This window comes from Labeo rohita, chromosome 12 (genome assembly GCF_022985175.1).
Source record: "Labeo rohita strain BAU-BD-2019 chromosome 12, IGBB_LRoh.1.0, whole genome shotgun sequence".
Classification (NCBI taxonomy): Eukaryota; Metazoa; Chordata; class Actinopteri; order Cypriniformes; family Cyprinidae; genus Labeo; species Labeo rohita.
The window spans coordinates 1,595,001-1,611,914 of NC_066880.1; the positions used below are offsets into that span (position 1 = coordinate 1,595,001).

The 16,914-nt window shown below is 29.4% G+C and overlaps 1 protein-coding gene across 10 annotated transcripts in view; it reads left to right on the forward strand.

The window, feature by feature from the left end:
• The window catches only part of LOC127173793 (calcium-activated potassium channel subunit alpha-1-like), a 110,855-nt gene that overhangs the window by 55,563 nt on the left and 38,378 nt on the right, over positions 1 to 16,914 (forward strand). For 9 of the 10 annotated variants that reach the window (XM_051123753.1, XM_051123755.1, XM_051123754.1 and 6 more), the window contains exons 4-9: positions 1,482 to 1,575; positions 2,819 to 2,930; positions 7,352 to 7,427; positions 9,187 to 9,262; positions 9,716 to 9,886; positions 14,629 to 14,720. In XM_051123753.1, the coding sequence (XP_050979710.1) occupies positions 1,482 to 1,575; positions 2,819 to 2,930; positions 7,352 to 7,427; positions 9,187 to 9,262; positions 9,716 to 9,886; positions 14,629 to 14,720 (621 nt within the window). Of the gene's footprint in view, positions 1 to 1,481; positions 1,576 to 2,818; positions 2,931 to 7,351; positions 7,428 to 9,186; positions 9,263 to 9,715; positions 9,887 to 14,628; positions 14,721 to 14,804; positions 14,897 to 16,914 lie in introns of all 10 variants that reach the window. The other variant, XM_051123762.1, reaches the window with a different exon arrangement.

Sequence of the window (16,914 nt, forward strand, 5' to 3'; positions counted from 1 at the left end):
GGGTGGTTGAATGAATGAATAATGAGTGGATGGATGATCAGTGGCTAGATGGATGATGGCTGGTTGGACTGATGGATGGATGAGTGGCTGGACGAATAAAATCAATGGGAGGATGGATGGATGAATGAATACATGATAAATGGCTAGTTGGATGGATGATAAATGGGTGGATGGATGGATGGATGGATTGATGAATGAACAAATGGATAGGTGGTTGGTTGGATTAATCAATCTACAGGTGGATGAATAAATGAATACATTATAAATGGCTAGTTGGATGGATGGGTGGTTGGATGAATGGATGATGGATAGATAGATAGATAGATAGATATAACACTTAATCTCCCAGAATTCATGAAGTGGAACAGAGCTGATTGTTGAGTTGTGAGTAGTTTTTTTTTTGTGTTTTCTGTATGTGAAGCTGTATGTGGCCCGTGACCTGAGCCTCCCGTGAAGTATTACTTACGTTAAACGTCTCTTAATTACAGCCGAGCGTTGAGTTTCAGTCGAGTCGTGTCACAGAGAGCTCGGGTGCGTCTCTCTGACCCGCGGGAACAGAATCGAGCAAACAGAGCTGGATAGAGTTGCGTTTGTCAGTCCTGCAGCTGTTCTGAAACTCCTTCAGGTTGAGAGTTTCACAGCTCCCTGTTCTCTCTCGGGTCCTTTGATGTTCGCGGCCTTTGTACAGGAGCGTTCAATCGCTTACACTAAAGTCAAACCCGATCCACCCCAATAACAGACTGGAGCAGAGAGTTTACTGTAACACAGGGGACATCAACACTCTGATCTCTGAACCGCTTCCTGTTATTGTGTCAGTCTCACCAAATAAGTCATCTCTTTTCACACACACTGATCAGATCCTCTGTTTGTCTCTGACTGCATTAAAACAAGAGATCTAATCCTGTTACCAAGTCAAACGAGCGATGATTCGATCTGTCAGAGCATCTGCATCATTCTGAGTAACCAAAGATAATCAGAACATTGTAGATATATAACTATCATCATCATGCTACACATGTGCCAACGGTTATAAATAGTAAATATTTACATGGAAAAAGACTATTACATTTGCCTTCAGGTGATTAAAAAAGCACCTACTGTATGTCACATAATAGCACACATTAAAATCATAATATCCCAGCTTTAATAATTCATAATATTTCTGAATAGTCTTCTGCTTTATAATGACGTTAATTCTTTTCGCTGTCGGGAATAAGATGCATTTATCGTCCAAATGTGATCTGCATTATAATTTTATGAAATGAGGTTATTCATTATTACTAAAATGTATTGATCGATCAGCCAAGTCAAGACGCATTCTTTAATGAAGTCATGCTTAATGCAAATGCTAAAGAGTTTTAATGTATAATGTATAACTGTGATGTAAGATGATTTACATTAAACAGGATGAATGATTTATACTTTATTTCACTGAACTTTTATTAAAGTTAACTGCGGTGTGTTTTTCTGTGTTTAAACAGACCCATCGAATCCTGTCAGCATTTCGACAAGGATTACACATTACAGATCGATATGGCCTTCAACGTGTTTTTCCTCTTGTACTTTGGACTGCGTGTAAGTTCATTTAACATGCACTTTACACACTTACACATGCAGTTATTTACCATTCAGTTCATTTCCGTGTTATTTTAGCATTAGTTATATACTACTACACTGTATATTTCTTAATATTTTTAATATTTTATCTGTATATTTTAATTTTAGTTGTAGTAACTTTGTTTTCTCATTGTAAATTTAGTTTAAGTTTTAGTAATTTTATGTTGTTGCTGTTGTTTTAATTAGTTAAAATTGGACAAAAAAAAAATCTTCCCAGCTTTGATTTGTTTTATTTCAGTTTTAGTAATTTTAGTACTTCAGCTGAGGTTTTCTAAAAATTATTTTCAATATTATTTATATATATTATTATTTATAATTATTTCTATTTTATTATTATCAATAAATACAACAATATATATATGATATAGAATAATAATAATAATAATAATAATTATTATTATTATTATTATTTTATTAAATATTATTTCTTGATATTTTGAATTATTTGAATTAGCTTTTATTTGTAATGATTTTATTTTGGCTTAGTTTTAGCAAGTTTATTTTATTTTTTTGCAAAGTTTTGATTTGTTTTTATTCCAGTTTAAGTAATTCATCTAATATTTATTTTTTATTTTTATTATTTTGTTATTAAGTTTATTTTAGTGTTATTTTAGTATCGATTATATTCTGTTATATATTTCATAATATTTTAAATTATCATTTATTTTTATATTTGATTTATGGTTTTGTCATTATTATTCAAGATAAATATTAGAAAAAGGATTTCTATATAGCTTCAGTTTGTTTATTTATTTATTTATTTTCAGTTTTAGTTACTATTTAAGTTTTTTAAGATTAAGTTTTTCATCTAATATTTATACTTTTATGTGTTTTATTTTTATTATATATTTTATTATTGTTTATTTCAGTGTTATTTCAGTTATTTTTACATTTTTAAAAATATGTTTATTATATATTTCTTAATATTTTTATTTATTTTTATTTTTAATTTTAAGTAATTTATACTTTTGTCAATTAGTTAGTTTATTTATTTATTTATTTATTTTCCCCCCAGTTTTAGTTGTTATTTAGTTATTATTTAAGTTTTTTAAGTTTAGGTTTTTCATCTAATATTTATACTTTTATGTTTTATTTTGTGTTACAATTATTAACTTTTTTTTTATTAACAAGAACAGCTCTGGTTTATTTATATGCGTTTGTCGTCTGACGTGTTTTGTCTTTCTTTTCTTCATCTTCACAGTTTATCGCAGCCAATGATAAGCTGTGGTTCTGGCTGGAAGTGAATTCAGTGGTGGATTTCTTCACCGTCCCGCCCGTGTTTGTGTCCGTGTATCTAAACCGGAGCTGGCTGGGTAAAACACTCTCCTATTACTGCCTCTTTACCTTTAATACCTGATTATTTCATCAGATTATAAGCAGAGGGTGTTAGAAATGTAAAACCCACAAGAAGATATTATTAGATAAAGGTCTCTACCGCCACCTGCTGGACATTTCCTGTATTACGTTTAAACTGCCAGCACTCACAATCTGGCGACAACACACCATGCGTTACACCAAATCAGCTTATTCAGCAGGTCGCTGGGATTTGTGATCTCTGGCATGCTGGGAATTAGAGAGACGTTCTCTAGAAATCCTCCTATTGTTTAAAATGGCTGATTGTTTGTTCTCATGCTTCATTTTTGAGGTCTTTTGAGGGCACGTGGAGCTCAGGTCACATCTAAACCTCTGAACAATTATAAAACTACAGCAGGAATCATTCAGCTGCTCAGAAACAGACAGGTTCATTAACTATTGTGCAATCACAGACTGTTTTTGCTCATTTAGGTCAGAACGATTGTCTGTGGTAATGAAGCAGGACGCAGCACATAACCTGTAATACTCTAATGAGTGAAGCTGTGTTTAATTAATCACAGATCAAGGACTTTCACTGGATTTACTAGATTATTTGTGATTTGTCAAACTAATGAAAATCGTTTAATTGTTTGGAGTGAAGTCGAAACCCATTTTCTAAACAAGCTTATGTTTGTGGATTGACTTTGAGATTTCCTGGACGTGTGATAATGTTTCATTTTAGCTTTCTTGATCAAAAACCGGTCATTTATTGGACTTTTATTCAGCAAGAACGCATTAAATTGATCAAAAATGACAGTAAAAACATTTAAAATGTTACAAAAGATTTCTATATCAAATGAGTGCTGTTGAATTTTCTATTCATCTAGTCATAAAAAATAAAATGCATTACAGTTTCCACAATAATATTGTGCAGCACTACCGTTTTCAGCATTGATAATAATCAGAAATGTTCCTTGAGCAGCAAATCACATATTAGAATGATTTCTGAAGGATCATGTGACTGAAAACTGGAGTAATGATGCTACAAATTCAGCTGCGCATCGCAGAAATAAATTACATTGTAGCAGATATTCACATAAAAAACAGCTATTTTAAATTCTAATAATATTTCACATTTTTACTGTATTTTTAATCAAATAAATGTCGTATGTAACACCATACTTTCTTTCAGAAGTGTCCAAACAGGCCATGAGTAAGTGATGTAATGTAATGTGCTGCCCTCTGCTGCTTATATTTGCATATACCAGAAAAAACACTACGTAAATACTCTGATTTGAGGCCTGTATGTGACTGCTTTAATACTTCATATCCCACATGAGTCGTGGTCAAAGCTCAGTTTATGTTCTTCATGTCCGCGTCTGTTTTCAAGGACTTTAATCCTCCTATAGGGAACAAGAGGTCACGGGGTCACGTCATCCAGCTTTAGTTATTATTCAGCTTTGGTTGACTTAATGTCCTTTTGTTGGTGCGTGTGTGTGTGTGGAGTGCGTCCAAAACATATTCATCCTGGTTTGGGGTGTTTTCAAAGCAATTTTAAAAGGTTACATGTTATTCCGTTTGTCGTTAAACATCAAAGACATTAGTTTTGTGCTGCCGGCAGTTGTGGAGTGGTTGCTTAGCGACCACGTTGCAACATTGTAAACGCCACTCAAAAACTGTTACATTGTATCGGTGAGTTCTGCACACGCAAACCCACTCTGATCTTCAGAATCGAATGTGTTTCTTGGTATATCAAACATTTGTAGTTTGAATAATTGATGATTGTAGAGTTTTTGAGTGGCGATGTTAGAGCAGATGATGTGCATGTTGAACAGGCTTTCTGTCTGGCCTCCGCATGAGTCCCAGGACGATTCCTAAAGGAGCTTATACTGTAATATCCTGATGAAAAGGGTTTGTTCTAAGCTTTCACTACATGATGACAAGTGGGATGCATTTTTTCCTGGTGGGCTTCAGTGCATTTCGACCACTTTTCTGGATTTGAAGCTGTAACTTGGGAGCGTTTTATCAGAATCATCATCATGATCCCGACTAAGATGTTGGTGTACCGGAGCCCCGACGGGGCCACCTGCACCGAGACCCTTCCGAACACACGCAGACGCAAGAAATCCTGCGGCGAGCTCTTTCACAACGGCTACCGTGTGAAGATGCTCCACGCGCCCGTCTGTGAGAAAGTGGAGCGTGACGACTTTCGCCACACGCTGTCCTCGTGTTTCCATGCCATCTTGTATTGGGGTAAGAGCTGATGCTGGAATCAACACCCGTTGATGGATGTTTCCCGTTTTTTCCAAGAACAACGAAGCAGCAATTATCAGATTTACAGATGTTTCCTCTTGTATTTGGAGGAAGTTGCTTTGTTTTAGTTTTATTGTTAAGACATGGGATCAAACAAACCACTAAAAACCGCCAGATTTACACTTTGAAAATAAGCAGAGATGATTAGTGTAATGGAAATATACATTTGAATTTGATTTTCTTTAAATGATGATAATATTGTATTTATTCATTTATTTTTTTAGTCTAAAACCTGCTGTCCTCACACAAACTGTAGCACATACTTTATTTTTTTTTTAAATGTATTAAAAAAAAAAAAAAAAATATATATATATATATATATATATATATATAATATCACAGCTGTGAAACGTTATAAAAGATTTTAAATATAAATATATATTAGATGTTTCACAGCTGTGATATTAAATATCCACAATTTTGTTGGATATTTATAAATATTTTAATAAAATCAGGAAATATTAACGTTTTTGTTCTGAAGTGCAGCTGGTGTATTTTATAGGCTTTTTATAATTTCAAGCTGTTTTTTATATTCAATTTTATATTTTTATATTAATTATATTAATTTAATATTTTCTATTATATTTTATATGCAAGCAGTGTTTTTATTATTATTTTTTATTACATAATCAGAAAAGCAAAATTATTTCCATATCTAATTCTGACATACTGAGAACCTAGGAACAGGTTTAGTCAATTAATTTAAATCAATAATAATAATAATAATAATAATAATTACTATTACTATTATTAGTATCATTATATAATTAATAATGATTATAATAATAATAATAATAGTAATTATTATTATTATTATTAGGAATATTATTATTATTTTTACTGTTAATATAGTAATAATAACAATAATAATAATAATTAAAGAAAAAATAATAGATATTATTATTATTATTATTAGGAATATTTTTATTGTATTTTATTATTATTAATAATAATAATAATGATAACAATTGATGTTATTTTTTATTAAGAATATTTTTTATATTAATATAGTAATAATGATGATTAATAATAAAAAATAATGTGAATCATAGTTTTATTGTTATTATTATTATTATTATTATTATTCATAATAATAAAAAATAAATAATTAAAAATAATTATTGTTGCATTCAATTTCTGTGACCGGTTTTATCCCAGATCTCAAGAACGAGTGTTGTTTTTATTTTTTCGCTCATGTGTGTTTAATCATAGCTTATGAGCTTATCTTTAGAAGACTCTGAACATCATTTTAACCTTTTAATCATTTGTTAAGGTCATTCATAATCAGTATTTCACTAGATATGCATATAAAGGAACCACAAGCACTATTAGGGAACAAAGGGAGACATTTTTTATCTCAAGTTCTGTCAAAAATGTCATGCATTTGTTGTGCGTCAAGTGAAAGTCAAGTGCATTGCATTGTGACATACAATATTTTATGCAACATGCTTTGTTGCTGTATATTACACATATTGGCAGGTGCAGCAAGTGTTCCAGGTGTTTCATGTATACTGTGTCTAGTATGCATACTATAGGCAGTACTATTGAGAACACAGCCATAGCTCAAGCTTAGTGTCTGCTTTTTCTGGAAAAGGGACTGTATGATGTTAAGCAATGAATGAGTTTTTAATGAATAGAATTGCATTTAGGTGCGTGTGTTTTCATAATAAGCAAGGTCACCTCACTGAAGTCACATGTTTTTCTCTCATGTTTTTTGTGCTGTAATGCTTCTGAAACCAGGACTCAAATTTAGGCGTTTGCGTCATGAATGTTGAGCGCAGATGTTGAGCCGACTGTCTGTCGCTCGGTCAGTCTAGAGAGAAATAAACTCCGTCCAGATGTGTTCAGTTCAGCGCTGCAGCTCTCAACTTTTAGTGCTTTCATAGACTGATATTTTGATATTTCCTGCAATATTTTTGCAGCTGCGATTAGTTTGTATTTTGTGTTAGTGGTGTTCTTATGGTCTGATGAAATCAGTATCGTTGTTAAACATGGATGAGCACTTCAAAGGTATGAGCTGAATTCAATTGTCCGTGTGTTTTAATGTGTATTATGATTTTCTGCATCTCGATGTTATTTCAGAAGATTCTTAAGTGTGTTTCTTACTTGCTTTTGCTCTTTCATGCAGGATTGAGGTTCTTAAGAGCCTTGAGGCTGATCCAGTTTTCAGAAATATTACAGTTTTTAAATATCTTAAAAACAAGGTAAGAATGCCTTTGTGTGCAGCATGTGAAATACAGTCGTTGTTTATAATTCTCCACCTGGATGTTTATTAGCGTTATCCTTGATCTTAAATTAATGCTTTTTATAAATCTGTTTTCGTATCGCAAATTGTGCTTTATAGCGTTCTTCAGAATGGTTATTTTAAAGTGCGTGTTCACAAAGAATGATTTGCTGTCTTTTTTTTTTCAAAACATAATTTTACTAAAAAAGTATAAATTCTATTCAATTAGAATTAATTATTTCATACACTCAAAAAAGTCAGTGTACATAGGGTATAATGTACTGTATTAATATTAATAAATTTACTGTATCGATTTGTTTAACCTGTATTTTGTTTTAAGCATTACGTAGTGTGAATTGTTCAGTTTAGGAGGCAGAAATTATTTTATTTTGCTTTGTTTTGTTTTGTTTTTTCCTGCCTGTCATGCTTTATTATCTTAAATTTATTATCTTTGACACTGGAAAAAAAGTATAAATTTTTCAACTGACAAATAGTTTAACTGCAATTTTGTCTTTATTATATTATATTATATTATATTATATTATATTATATTATTAGTATACGCTCAAAAAAGTCTGTATATTTTTCTACTTATTTTTTAATTTAATTTAATTTATTTTATTATTTTATTTTATTGTTCCTGCCTGTCATGCTTTAATATATTTGACATTGAAAAAAATATAAATTCTTCAACTGACAAATAGTTTAACTGCAATTTTGTCTTTGTATTATATTATATTATATTATGTTATATTAGGTTATATTATTATATTATATTATATTGTATTGTATTATATTATATTATATTATATTATATTATATTTTATTATGTTATATTATATTACATTATATTATTAGTATACACTCAAAAAAGTTTGTATATTTTTCTACTTATTTTATTTTATTTTATTTCCTGCCTGTCTTGCTTTAATATCTTTGACATTGAAAAAATTATAAAATCTTCCATTGACAAGTAGTTTAACTGTAATTTTGTCTTTGTTATATTATGTTTTATTATACTATTATACACTCAAAAAAGTCAGTATATTCTTCTACTTTTTGTTTTATTTTATTTTATTTTATTTTATTTTATTTTATTTTATTTTATTTTATTTTTTCCTGCCTGTCATGCTGTAATATCTTTGACACTGGAAAAAAGTATAAATTCTTCAGCTGACAAATAGTTTAACTGCAACTTTGTCTATATTATATTATATTATATTATATTATATTATATTATATTATATTATATTATTAGTATACATTGAAAAAAGTCTGTATATTTTTCTACTTATTTTTTATTTATTTTATTTTATTTTATTCCTGCCTGTCGTGCTTTAATATCTTTGACATTGTGCTCAGAAATCTGTCCGTCTCCCTGAGCTTAGATCTAAAGCTTTAGCGCAGATGTCCAGGAGAGCTTATTGTGCAACAAAATGAATAATCTCAGTGCAATTCATTGAAATGGAGGTGGAGAGAGATGAAATCTACTGAATAGACAGTGCCAAAACAATCTAAAATGATTTTTGGACTAAAATTGTCCAGTATAATACAAAGAGCTTGAGTTTATGGATACAGCAGAACCTTTAGTCATCTGAGTCATTTCTGTTCTCGTGTAGATGTTTTGTTTCTAGGAAAGGTTTAGCAGGCTTTCCAAAATATGCTGTTGTTGACCTTGACATTATGAAGTTGTCTTATGTGAATATCAATTGATGTATTTCTAAAATTTGTTTTTATAGCAACTCCATAAAGTTGGTGAATTTGTGCTCAATCTTTATAAGCACATGGCTGACGGCAGCAGGCTTCATACATTTGGTAAGTCAGTCGCGTCAGGAATGAATTGGTTGGCGGAAAGCTGATGAATCTTTCACAATAAGACCAATAATGTGTATTTAGAAAGAGAAATAGCCTAACAAAAAATAAAAATCTGCTTTGAAAATGAAAGTTTGTTTCATCAGATTTGGAGAAATGTATCATTTCATCCCTTGCTCAGTGTAGTGAATGGGTGCCGTCAGAATGAGAGTCCAAACAGTTGATGATAACATCATTATAATAATCCACACCACTCCAGTTCTTCTTGAGAAGACGAAAGCGGAAATAAATCCGTCAGTAAGATGGATGATGGTGACGGCACCCATTCGCTGCAGAGCAGCCATTGGTGAGCAAGTGATGGAATGGCACATTTTTCCTTTAATAGGATCGGTTTTGATTTCATGTTGACATAGTAATGCTTAAATAGAAATACTGAGGCTGTTGGTGTGTTTTCAGGTGGAAAACTCAGGGGATCCTTGGGAAAACTTCCAAAATTCCCAACCGCTTTCCTACTGGGAGTGTGTGTACTTACTCATGGTAACCATGTCCACAGTGGGTTATGGAGATGTTTGTGCTAAAACAACCCTCGGCCGCCTTTTCATGGTCTTCTTCATTCTCGGAGGATTGGTAAAAAGCCTAATTAAATAGAAGAAATCCCATAATAATTCATCCACAGCCTGCATTTCTGCCTCCAATGATCAGGTCCTTAATCATTGTATCCTTGACAACCAGAGCTGGAAAACGAACCCTTCATTTTGCTTCAATCCCATCCAAACGTTCCCAGCTTCTGCTCGTCATGATGGAAAGAACTGAATGTGTTTTTGCTTGTACTGCATTGCGTGTTTTGGTTCTTAAGCAAAAAGTATTTCTGTATTGCAAATGCTATATTTGTTGATTTTATGTGATAAGTGGAACCATCATTAGGGAGTACAAAGTAATTCTGTTTGTAGAAATCATGACTGCGGTTTTAGACGACCTGACCCAATTTACCCCCACCTGAACTCCAACAAACTCTATGAAGGTTGAGATATGAGATACACAACGTCACAATGTCAACATATGAAAATCTCTCCAATTAAAATAGTATTTAAAATATATATTATGAAAATAATTATTGACCAGCGTTTATATGAATTAATATTTTCATAAAAAAATATTAGATTTAATATTAGTAATTTTTCATAAAGTTTGTAAAGACAGATATATTTTGGTGTTAATTATAGTATGAATTGCAATGCTTTTATAAAAAATATTAAGGGCACAATAGTGCACCGATCTTTTCGATTTGCCCCATTTATAATGATTCATTTTGTTTGTGTAATACAAGTGTTTTTGTAAGACAATTCGCTGCTTATCTGAGTTTTAAGAACAGCTTATTGCTATAAAGATTTTTAAAATATAATCAAATATTTATATAAATAATTAAAATATTTCATATAAAAATACATATAATACAAATAAAATATAAATTTATAATAAATATAACAAAGTTTATAAATAAAACATTATTTAAATTAATTAATATAATTTTTGTTATTTAATTAATTTATTATAATTTATATTAATAATAATGTAATAAAAGTAGTGCTTTTATAAAACTTTTTCTACACAAAATAAATTAAGGATGCAATAATGCACAGGTCTTTCCAGTGTGCTCCATTTATGATTTATTTGGTCAGTATAATACAAAAATAAAGTTAAATAAATAAATAAATAAAAAAAGTGTTTTTGAAACCAACTTATTGTCCAAAAAGATATATATATATATATATATATATATATATATATATATAAATAAATAAATAAAGTGATAAATATTTATATAAATAATTAAAAGGTTTATATATTAAAAGTACATATAAAATATAATACAAATCAAATATTAAAAGTAATATTTATAAACAAAGCAAATTTTAATTTATTAAGTTAATTTAATATTTAATTAATTTATATTAATACATTTAATTAGTGTTTATATTTAAATATTAAAACTGAAAAAATAATAAATATTAAATATTCAAATTAAATATTAAATTTAACTATATAAATATATAAACAGTTATATTAATTACTAAAATATTTTTTAGTAAATATTGTAAAGAGTTCATATTTGATTTAAATATTAACACTGAAAAAATTACATATTAAATATTAAAATTAAATATATTAAATGGAATTATATAAATATATTAACAGTTATAACATTTACTAACATATTTTTTTGTAAATATTGTTAAGATATAAGTTAACATTTTATTATTAATATTTTTCATAAAGTTTGTAAAGACAAATCAATTTGGCTATTCATTGTACTTTGTAACGTAATGCTTTTATGAAACAGCTTCTATACAAAATAAATTAAGGATACATTAATGCACAGGTCTTTCCAGTTTGCACCATTTATGATTCATATGGTTAATGTAATACAAAAATAAATAAATAAATAAATAAAGTTTTAAAAAAAGTTTCTAAGTGTTTTTGAAAGACATTTCACTGCTTAAGTTTCAATACCAACTTATTGCCATTAACCTTGTTTTCATATAAACAAAATAATAACTTATTAATATTAAAATATAATTGAATTATATAGATATATAAAAACAATTATATTAATATTAACAAAAATATAATATTTTGCTAATTAATAAAATTACAAAATAAAAAAAATAAAATAAAAAACGAATTAAATGAATTAAATAATAAAGTGTTAGAGGTGACAGTGTTGTTCATATCCGCCCAGCATTAGAGTTTGCTTGGACTAAACATGGCTCTTGAGGTTTCCTCCTTTACATCACCGTTTTCCCTCTTAAAACGGCAGATCGAATCTCATCTGTGGCTTTTCTTCTCTCCAACACCGATATCCCTTAAAACAGGGATATTTGTCAAACAGAATGCTTTTACTTTAACCTAAAACCTTCCAACCTCTAAATTCTGGGCAATGCATGTATACAAGCATTCTGACTCTCACTGTTACTCAGTCTGTCTGCATTATAAAGCTCCAGTATTTAACACTTAAAGGGACAGTTTGTGCAGAAATGATCCTTCTGTCATCGCTTACTCAGCCTCATGTCGTTTAGGAACATGTTAGGAACATCTTGTTTGCTTTTCCATATAGTGAAAGTGAATGGGGACCAGAATCAAAGTCCGTTGAGTCACCTTTATTTCCATAGTGCTTTATACAACACAAATAATTTCAAAGCAGCTTCACAGTAATAAAACAGAAAAATATGAGAATAAACGCTGCAAACGTATTCAAATATGAGACAAATTCTGCTGTAAATTAAATTATTATAATATATTTTAAATAATTACATTTAATATATTATATATATTATTATAACTTTTTAGTGATATATTTATATTTCTACTTCAGTTTGCTGTTGAAATATAAACATTTATTGTTGATATCATTTTGATATTAATTCATTTTTAGTGTGATACAAACAAAATCTGTGTTTTTGAAAGATAATTCACAGCTTATCTGAAAGTTTTACTTGAAAGTTTAGAACTTACTGCCATAATTATTTATTTGTACATAAATAAAGTAATAACATTATATTAAAGTAATAGCATCAATAATAGAGTAGTAAATATTCAAATTAAAATATAAAATTATTAACATTTTTATAAAAATGTTATTACAATAAAATGATTTAGATTTTCTTATTTTAATTTATTAATAATTAAAATCCATTTTATATACAAATTTATTTATGTTAATACAAAAAATAATTATATGAATTAATATAAATACATTTAATTGGATATAATATTTTATAAATACAATTTAACATTCATTTTAATATTAATATTTTTTATAAAGTTTGTAAGGACAAATAGATGTTATTAATTGTACTGTATACTCTAATGCTTTTATAAAACATTTTCTACATTAGGGACACAATATTGCACAATTTTTTTTGTGTAATACAAACAAAATCTGTGTTTTTGAAAGATAATTCACAGCTTATCTGAAAGTTTTATAACTTCCTGCCTTAATGATTTATTTGTGTATAAATAAAATAATAATATTATATTAAAGTAATAGCTAATAATAAAATAGTAAATATTAATATTAAAATATACAATTATTTTAAGTTTTATTAATTATTACAATTATTTTAATTTTACTATTTAAATTAATTATTAAAATTTATTTATATGCAAATTTAATTATGCAAATATCTAGAATAATAATACGAATTAATATGAATACAGTTAATTAGATACAATATTTTAGAAATACAAATTAAGATTAATTTTTATATTAATATTTTTAATAAAGTTTTTCTGTATCGGAAACATTAGAGACAAAATTGCACAGATTTTTAGAAAGATAATTCTTAGCTTATCTTAAACTTAAGTTACTGCCATAATGATTTATTTGTGTATAAGTAATAATATTTTATTAAAGTAATGGCATGAATAGTAAGATAGTAAACATTAATATTAAAATATCAAATGAGTTACATTTTTATTAATGACTAAAATTATTTCAATTGTATTATTTTAAATTATTAATTATTAAAAATCCATTGTATATGTACATTTAATTATGTAAATGTATAAAATATTATATGAATTAATATAAATACATTTAATTAGATATAATATTTTATAAACACAATTTTAATATTAATATTTTTAAATAAAGTTTGTAAAGTCAAATAAATGTTATTAATTATACTATATACTGTAATGCTTTTATAAAACATTTTATGCATTTAAAAAACTGATTATTTAATTTGCCCAATTTAAAGTGATTCATTTAGTCAGTATAATACAAACAAAATATATAACTATAAGTGTTTTTGAAAAAAAAAAAAAAAAGTGCATATCTGTTTTGAGACATAATATTTGTTTCATAAAAAGTAATATAAAATATTAATATCAAATATTATTATATTAAATATTATATCTTCATCCTGATTTTATATATAAAACAATTTATTTGTATATAAAAATATTGAATTTAATTTCTTATTAATTTAATTATATATATATATACAGCCCTAATTCAGTTCAGTAGCTGTGCAGGTTCATTTCAGCTGTAAAACTGATCTACAGACAATAAATAGAATTATTCCGCTCAATTCAGTTCAAGATTTGCCTCAGTCACCCATCAGTTTCATTATATTGCAACAAGATGCTCATTGTTTTGTTTTGTTTTTTTTAATATATAAATGCATCTTTTTTCCCTAAAGAAAGGGTGTGTAATGACATGAGGGTGAGCAAACACTTGCTGAATTTTCATTTTGGGCTGAACTATCCTTTCAAGGCTCTTATTTCTGATATGAAATCTCTCTTCTACTGAAGGTAGAAGCATTGGCAGACTTCTATTGTCCTTTGTCTCCTGTCTCCTCCTCCAGGCCATGTTTGCCAGCTACGTTCCTGAAATCATAGAGTTAATAGGAAACCGCAAGAAATATGGTGGTTCCTATAGTGCAGTAAATGGGAGAAAGTAAGTACCGCGGGTTGGGCTGCGCTCGCTCAGTGCGCTCGGCCCGTCTGCATGCCCGTCTCTCTCTCTGTCCCATGCATGTAGGCAATGTTTGCTCGCTACGTGCCTGAAATCGCTGCTCTCATCCTTAATCGGAAGAAATATGGAGGGAGTTATAACTCGACCCGAGGAAGAAAGTAAGTCAAAGGATCGAAGGCGCCGAACCTCTAATGAAAAAGGTTCTTATTTTCCGCAGGGTGGAGGAGCGACGGCTCTGACCTCACAGGAAGTCCCTGTGATGTCAGAGGAGCTTCTCCACAGGAAGTAGAATTATTATGAGGGTCTGGGGTCAAATGGCACAAATCATCTCATTGCTTGTCACGTCGTGTGAGTCGCTCATCGCTTGCTGACTCGTGCTACTTGTGACACGTCAAGGATGCATTCAATTCATCGAAAGTGACAGTAAAGATAAATAAATGCTCTTCTATTCATCTGTGAATGCTAAAAAATACTGTTTTCAACATTGCTAATAAACAGAAATGTTTGTTGAGCAGCAAATCAGCATATCAGAATGATTTCTGAAGAGTCATGTGACACTGAAGACTGGAGTAATGATGCTGAAAATTCAGCTTTGACTCACAGGAATCAATTTTAACGTACACTGCCACTCAAAGTTTAGGATCAGTTAGACTTGTAATGTTTTCTTAAGAAGTCTCTTATGCTCATCAAGGCTGCATTTATTTGATCAAAAATACAGAAAAAAGCAATAATACTGCAAAATTTTATTACAATAGAAAATAATGGTTTTTAAGCAGGAGCTAAGCAGGAAGTTTAAAATGTTTTAAAAGCTAGAAGTTTGAAGGTTTTCAATTTAAAGTAGTTGTAAAGATTAGATGATGATGGATAGAATGTTGTTACCATGTTACTAGCATGTTTCTGCCATGATTAGCAAGTCCCTAGTATGTTGCTAGCATGTTTCTTGCATGATTAACAAGTTGCTAGCATGATTAGCATGTTACTCGCCTGTTTCTAGCATGATTAACAAGTTGTTAGCATGTTTTTAGCACAATTAACAAGTTGTTGGCATTTTGCAAGCATGATTAGCAAGTTGTTAGCATATTACTAGCATGTTTCTAGCATGATTAGCAAGTTCCTAGCATGTGTCTAACATTATTAGCAAGTTGCTAGCATAATTAACATGTTGCTAGCATGATTAGCATGTTACTAGCATGTTTCTAACATGATTAGCAAGTTCCAAACATGTTTCTAACATGATTAGCAAGTCCCTAGTATGTTGCTAGCATGATTAGCATGTTACTTGCCTGTTTCTAGCATTATTTGCAATTTCTTAACATGTTTCTAACATGATTAACAAGTTGTTAGCATGTTTTTAGCTCAATTAGCAAGTAGTTGGCATGTTGTTAGCATGATTTGCATGTTATTAGCGCATTACTAGCATGTTTAGCATGATTATCAAGTTCCTAGCATGTGTCTAACATGATTAGCGAGTTGCTAGCATGATTAGCATGTTACTAGCATGTTTCTAACATGATTAGCAAGTTCCAAACATGTTTCTAACATGATTAGCAAGTCCCTAGTATGTTGCTAGCATGTTTCTAGCATGATTAACAAGTTGCTAGCATGATTAGCATGTTACTTGCCTGTTTCTAGCATAATCTGCAATTTCTTAACATGTTTCTAACATGATTAGCAAGTTCCTAGAATGTTACTAGCAGGTTTCTAGCATGATTAGCAAGTTGCTAACATGTTTCTAGCATGATTAACAAGTTGTTAGCATGTTTTTAACACAATTAACAAGTAGTTGCCATGTTGCTAGCATGATTAGCCAGTTGTTAGCACATTACTAGCATGTTTTTAGCATGATTAGCAAGTTGCTAATATGTTTCTAGCATGATTAACAAGATGTTAGCATGTTTTTAGCACAATTAACAAGTAGTTGTCATGTTGCTAGCATGATTAGCAAGTTGTTAGCACATTACTAACATGTTTTAGCATGATTAGCAAGTTGCTAACATGTTTCTAGCATGATTAACAAGTTGTTAACGTGTTTTTAGCACAATTAACAAGTAGCTGGCATGTTGCTAGCATGATTAGCAAGTTGTTAGCGTATTACTAGCATGTTTCTAACATGATTAGCAAGTTTGTAGCATGTTTCTAACATGATTAGCAAGTTGCTAACATGATTACCATGTTG